Here is a 7,154-nt window from a genome sequence, read left to right as displayed (position 1 = left end):
GCTCACCTTGCATGCATGAGGCTCTGGGTTCAATTCCTCAGCACCACATAAGCAGAAAAAGTTGGAAGTGGTGCTGTGGCTCAAGTGGTAGAGTGCTAGCCTTGAGCTGAAGAGCTGAGGGGCAGCACCCAGGCCCAGAGTTCATGCGCATGACTAATAAGAAAACAAAAACAAAAAACAAACTGTGTTCCCCAGAGCTCAGCCTCCTGAATAGCTAATATTTATTTATTTATTTTCTCCAATCCTTCCTTACTTTTATAATAATCATTTTCTGGTTTTCCCTGTCAAAACTCTATGTCAGTGTCTTTGCCTGTCCTGTTTAGTTGTGTAATCACTCATGTTCTCATGGTGGTGATTTTTAATCATTCAAATGTACCCCTTTCTATCTTAGTCGCTGAATTATACTTGCTGTTACTCCAGTGTTGGGTACACTGGAAACAAATGTAGTATTGACTTCATAGGGATTCCAGTCTACTTGAGAAGCAGAGTGAGTCAGTGAACTACCTTTGTAATAAGAACCAAACAGAGAAACAGTGATATTTGATAGCAAAGACATTTAATTTACATTTGAAAGTGTAGTTGATCTCTAAAATATGAATATTATGATCTACTACTGAATAGGAGAGAATTTGTCTATTTTGAAATATCTTTTAGGTCTGAGGTACTGATACACACTACCTCACAATGCCAACCCTTCTTCTACATATTCTTTTTTTCTTCTTTTTTTATAGGTCCTGGGGCTTGAACTCTGGGCCTGGGCACTGTCCCTCAACTCTTCAGCTCAAGGCAAGCACTCTACCACTTGAGCCACAGCACCATTTCCAGTTCTCTGGTGGTTCATTGTAGATAAGAGTCTCATGGACTTTCCTGCCCTGGCTGGCTTTGAACTGCGATCCTCAGATCTCAGCCTCCTGAATAGCTAGGATGACAGGAGTGAGCTATAGGCGCCCAGCTCATTTATTTTGTACAGGCAAGCAAATGAAAAGAAAGTAATCGTAGCACACACTTACATACGGAATACTTACATACTAAATTGTTACAATCACTGTTCTATCTCTGAAACTCACCATTAAGAAATCATAGTTTGGCTATTCAATAGATAAATAAACTGAGGCTAAGTAGTGTAATTACCTTGCCAAATACTAATTTGTAGGTGACTGAACCATGCTATTATTCCTAGTTTTGGAATCCAAAATCCACATTCTGTCTTCTATGTTGCTTTCCTAAATAAAACTAAAATCACAATGTACTTGATAGATCCTTTCATAGAGGTTTAAACAAAATACTTCTAATACAACATGTGACCTTTCGGTGGATTAAGCTTACGGGCCTTGTGCTAAAATTTCTGGTCATTGATTTACACAGTGTGGATTGTTACTTTGCTAGAAAGGAAAATCATACTGGGTGCCAGTGGCTCATACCTGTAATCCTAGCAACTCTGGAGGATGAGATCTGAGGATCATGGATCAAAGTCAGCCCAGGCAGGAGAGTCTGTGAGACTGTTTTTTTGTTTTCTTCCATGAGATTCTTATCCTCAATTAACCACCGAAAAAACAAAAAACAAAAAACCAGAAGTGGAGTTGTGGCTCAAAGTGGTAGAGTACTAGTCTTGAGCAAAAGAGTGACAGTGCCCAGGTCAAATTCAAACCCCACAACCAAAAAAAAAAAAAAAAAAGCAAAATCATTTCTAATTTCTAGAGAATTTTCTAAACACTTATGAGCATTTGCCCACCTTACATGACAGAAGGTATTAAACAGAAGTTTCTGATCATGACATCTGCTTCAGCTTGGTGAGTTAGTCTAGCACCAGATCACTTAATTACAGGGACAACAAAATAAATGCCATACCATAAAGCAAGACCCATAGTTACGCTACACTTTTAATGAGCCTTGGATATAAATATTGTGCAGAGGTGGCAGACATGAAGGAAGTTCTTCTTTGTCTGAGTAAGGTCTGTCTTCTTTAAATGTGAGGCAGCTGTTGGAAAGAGGTAGCTTTGTACCTGAACCAGGTTATATATTAGTCTTGAGAGCAACATCAAAAGATTGAGGTTAGATTGCTCTTTTCCATTTTGACCATCCTCTGTCTCATGAGGAAAATCCCAGTGATCGCCCTGGAGAAGCAGATAAACGTTAAAGTCCAGAGCCAGCTCTGCCTGGAATGTGACAACATGGCTGTCTTTCCTTGTGCCTTCTGTGTGGGCATAAGGCCTAGATCTATGGCATGAAAGGAGTCTCCCCCACTCATATTTTAAAACTATAATTAAGAAAGAAATGCTGTAGTTATTTATGGTGCACAACTTGATATGTGTGCACATTGTGAAATGATTAAATCGATCTAGCATATTCATACACTCTCCTACTTTTGGTGGTGATTACATTTGAAGATTTACTCTCAGCAATTTTTGGTGACTACATTTGAAGATTTATGCTCATCAATTTTTAATTATGTATCGCAGTACTGTTATCAACCATGGTTACTAAGCTGCAAAGATGATCTCCAGAAATTTAGCTGTCCTGTCTAAGTGAATATTTGTACCTTTCAACCAATGCCTTCTCATTCTATCTTCCCATCCAACAACTTTGTACATGATCTGCCATTGTTCTCCCCGCTTCCACGAATGTGACTTCTTTAGGATTCCACATATAAGTTACTATCTTTCTCTGTCTGTTTAAGTTCACCCCAGGTTCACTCATGTTATTAAAATATTCAGTTGTGAATCTGAGTGTGTGAGCACATTCCTGGGGTCCAGCTACTTGGGAAGTAGATATAGAAAGATCACACTGGAGACAAATAATGCAAGATGCTCTCTTCAGAACCAAACCGAGGCAACAGGCTTGGGTGCACAGCTTGTGAGCTCAGTGCCCAGTGTCCTTAGGGATGAGCTCATTTATACTCTCAGAACAGTGAACAAGGCTGTCCTCATTTGCTACCCACTGCAAACTTGTCCACCTGACTCATTAATAACACTCATTAATAACATGTGTTTCATGCTGGTTTTAATTCACACTTCCCTGATAGTGATATTGATCCCTTGTCCATACACCCATTGGCCTTTAGGTTGGTTTTAAAAATGCTGAAATAAAAACGGGCTTTCACAACTTAGATCCCTCTCCTTCTCTGTTAATGTATCCATCCTCGCTCAGTGTCTTCTATTGTTCTCCCAGCTAGCACGGCCAACAGAGCCCATGGAAGGAGCAAATCGCTCTGTGGTGTCAGAGTTTGTGTTCCTGGGGCTCGCCGGCTCCTGGGGTCTCCAGCTGCCGCTCTTCCTCTTCTCCTCCGTGCTGTATGTGGCCAGCATGGCAGGGAACGCCCTCGCTGTCCTTGCGGTGGCCTTGGACTCTCACTTGCACTCCCCTATGTACTTCCTGTTGGCCAACCTCTCCTTCATTGACTTGGGTGTGTCTTCTGTCACTTCCCCCAAGATGATCTGCGACCTTTTCAGAAGACACAAGGTCATCTCCTTCAGAGGCTGTGTCGCTCAGGTCTTCTTCATCCATGTCATTGGTGGTGTGGAGATGGTGCTGCTCATGGCCATGGCCTTTGACCGGTACGTGGCCATCTGCCGGCCCCTGCACTACCTGACCATCATGAGCCCCCGGCTGTGTGCCTGCTTTCTAGGGGCCGCCTGGGTGGTGGGCCTTGTGCACTCAGCGGTGCAGCTGGCTTTTGTAGTGAATTTGCCTTTCTGTGGTCCTAATGTGCTGGACAGCTTTTACTGTGACCTTCCTCGGCTCATCAAACTCGCCTGCACAGACACCCACCGACTGGAACTCATGGTCTCAGCCAACAGCGGCTTCATCTCCGTGGGCACCTTCCTCATCCTGATGGCTTCCTACGCTGTCATCATAGTCACGGTCCAGAAGCAGGCGTCGGCCGGCTCTGCCAAGGCCCTGTCCACACTGTCAGCTCACATCACGGTGGTCATCTTGTTCTTTGGCCCTCTGATGTTCTTCTACACGTGGCCAAGTTCCTCCACACACCTGGATAAGTTTCTGGCCATATTTGATGCCCTTGTCACTCCTTTTCTGAATCCTATCATCTACACACTCAGGAATCAAGAGATGAAGGTGGCCATGAGGAGAGCCTGCAGACAGCTGCTGCGTTACAGGAAGATCTCTTAAGTGACCTTGTGACCATCGTCACTGAGCAAGGGAGTTCACTGCATGTCAAACTCAGGGCTATTCTTTCTTTTCCTCCCTTGATTTGATTACCTACACTTCTATTTGGGAGGGAAGAAAAATACCTTCAGAAAACAAAGATGGAGTTACAAATGAAGTATTTATAAAGCTTATAATAATACCAAATTTTAATTTCTATGGAATAGTATTTATATGTAATAAACTCTTAAGCATACTGAAGACAAAAAACTTATTTTAAGTCCTTCAAAAAGGAAATATTTTCTCCCTCTTGCATGTTTTTAAAAGCAATTTATCTTACATTCAAGAATGTCTGCAGTACTTCATGAGGGTATTTATAATGGGTTATATATAAAGGGATATTGAACTAGGTCACCTATCTATCTCTGCAGCTAGCACACATTCTTTCCCTTTTTGGGTGTGATTTGTGCAAGCTCAGATAGCCTAGGACTTTCTTTCCATATATATATATATAATGTGTCTTTGAATAGAAGCTTCATGAGTCCTGTTTTGGACTACCAAAGAAAATCTAATAAAATAGAATATCCTGCCTGATTGATAAATCATTTGATTTCCACTTTTCTTTTCTTTCTCCCCCTTCCTTCAGCAAAAAAGCTCAGGGACAAGCCACGTACCAGCGGGTCACACCTGTAATCCTAGCTACTCAGGAGGCTGAGATCTGAGAATTGTGGTTCAAAGCTAGCCCAGGCAGAAAACTCCATGAGACTGTTTTTCTTTTCTTTCCTTTCCTTTTTTTGTCAGTCGTGGGGCTTGAACTCTGGGCTTGGGCACTATCCCTCAGCTCTTCAGCTCAAGGCGAGCGCTCTACCGCTTGAGCTATAGTGTCACTTCCGGTTTTCTAGTGGTTTATTGGACTGGTACAAATAATAATAATAACAATAATAATAGCAACAACCAGTGCAAAAGACAGAAAGGCTGGCAGTGTGGCTCATTGGTAGAGTGCCTGCCTTGCTAGCAGGAAGCTTGTGTTCAAACCTCAGTACTGCAAAGAAATAATAACTCTTAATACTGAGTGCCAAATAGATCGATTCAAAAGCTCTACCCATTAGGCTCATAAGGTAAATCCTGTAACTGCTTTTTTTTTTTTTTTGTATGTCATGGGGCTTGAACTCTGGGCCTGGGCGCTGTTTCTCAGCTCTTCAGCTCAAGGCCAGTGGTCTACCACTTGAGCCACAGTGCCACTTCCAGTTTTCTGGTGGTTCATTGGAGGTCAATCTCACGGAGTTTCCTGCCAGGGCTGGCTTTGAACTGTGAGCCTCAGATCTCAGTCTCCTGAGTAGCTAGGATGACAGGCGTGAGCCACCGACTCTCTGCACTGTTCTTTTTTTATGAGAGCTTTTTTTATTTTATTATTCTATCCCATTTAATTTTTTTTCTAGGAACACAGTTAGCAATGCATTGAATTTATTTTACAAGCCATCAGTAGACCACACTGAAGTTTAAAAATACTGCATTTGATCATAGACCAATTTGAATTTTGTTAAGAATCAGAAGCTGGGAGACTATTTTTAATAATAACCAAAAATTCTTCCTTTTCTTTCTGTGTCCTGATTTTTCCAACAATGGAAAATCAATCTCAATCTCTGTTTCTCTCTGGGTGTCCTTTTCATACACTTTTAAATGATACCAACCTAGGTCCTAGTGAGTGTTGTCATTCAAGAGCTCTCTAGTTCAGATTCACTTTTGTAATATTTATAATATTAACAGTGCACAAAAATTGTAATATGGAGTCTAATCACCTTTACAAATAGTTAAAGTTAGCTACATTATTAGGAATAAAGTTTTCAAACTGTGATACCAAATTCCCTCCTCTTTCTTTCCTTCCCCAATTAGGAATTTAAGAATGTGATGCAAAAAGGTGCTTTTCTCATTGGAACAGAGCTCTGAGAGAACATGTTGCTTTATGCTGGACTCTAGACTTCGCGTTGCTCTGTCTTGGCCAGCACTGTCTTTGTGAGCCCACTGCTGTTCATGCTCTAGACACAGAGCTGACACACACCTCCACCATGTTGAAGCCTCACTGGATCTTCACCACCTGAATTACCAGCCAGACCAAAGAACTACGTCTTTGGAAGAATGAGCACCACACAAAGGAATTCTATGCTTCCATCAGAAAGAATAGCATCGCCCCATTTGTAAGGAAAGAGAAAGACTTGAAATAAGTGAAGTAAGCCAGACCCAATGAAACATAGATCCCATGGTTTCCCCTCATTTGTAATAATTCGTGTATGTCTAGGATAGTCCTAGAAGAGTACCACAATAGCCCTATAGCTATGTGCATATGAGATATAAGATGATGCTAAGCAGAATGAGCTCCAAGATAAAGAAACAAGAGGTTTTACTTTGTTGCTGTGGTTTTTAAAGTACTATGTGAAGTTACTTCTTTTGACTTTAGTTTTTTTCCCCTGTGGTTTATCCCCTGTTGTCACTGTATTTGTTTTGGTGGCCTATGTCTTGTATAAATATTTGTCTGAATTAGGGAAGGGAAGGAAAACAACAAAATGGTGAGACAAAGGACAATGGGGAACAAATGCAACAGTGACACCAATGAGACAACATGTTGGAAATGATCTTTACAATTTGGGGGAGATGGAAGGTAAGTGGGAGAAAAACGAGGGAAGGGTAGCAAGTTTTGACAGGAAATGTACTCGCTACTTTACATATATCTGTAAATCACCTCTGTACATCACCTTGACAATATTTTTTAAAAAACAGGTGAAAGAATAAACCAAAAAAATAGTTCATCCTGAGAAATATGTGCCTGAAACTCGAGACCATTCAGACCTCAGTACATGCTCAATTTTCCCTAGACATACAAATTGGGCACAGGAAGAGATTAACAACTGATAATGAAGAACAATACTGATAACATACTGTAATAATAGTTTCGTGAGCCGGGCGCATAAGGCTCATGCCTGTAATCCTAGCTACTCAGGAGGCTGAGATCTGAGGATCGCGGTTCAAAGCCAGCCCGGGCAGGAGAGACCATG

The 7,154-nt window shown here is 41.5% G+C and overlaps 2 protein-coding genes across 2 annotated transcripts in view; both read left to right on the top strand.

The window, feature by feature from the left end:
* Positions 1-3,189: 3,189 nt before the first annotated feature.
* LOC105984293 (olfactory receptor 4F3/4F16/4F29-like) lies at positions 3,190-4,199 on the top strand. The gene has a single exon (XM_013014421.1). The coding sequence runs from the start codon at positions 3,190-3,192 to the stop codon at positions 4,126-4,128; it is 939 nt and encodes a 312-aa protein (XP_012869875.1). The 3' UTR covers positions 4,129-4,199.
* A 2,720-nt stretch (positions 4,200-6,919) lies between these two features.
* Lpcat4 (lysophosphatidylcholine acyltransferase 4) overlaps positions 6,920-7,154 on the top strand; it is a 33,572-nt gene continuing 33,337 nt past the window's right edge. The window contains exon 1 of the mRNA XM_013014311.1: positions 6,920-6,952. Coding sequence (XP_012869765.1) covers positions 6,920-6,952 — 33 coding nt within the window. The remainder of the gene's footprint in view (positions 6,953-7,154) is intronic.

The sequence above is a fragment of the Dipodomys ordii genome, unplaced genomic scaffold, assembly GCF_000151885.1.
Source record: "Dipodomys ordii isolate 6190 unplaced genomic scaffold, Dord_2.0 Scaffold23, whole genome shotgun sequence".
NCBI classification, from domain to species: domain Eukaryota; kingdom Metazoa; phylum Chordata; class Mammalia; order Rodentia; family Heteromyidae; genus Dipodomys; species Dipodomys ordii.
Note: the sequence above shows the minus strand (reverse complement) of the source record. Positions and strands in the feature narration are given on the sequence as shown.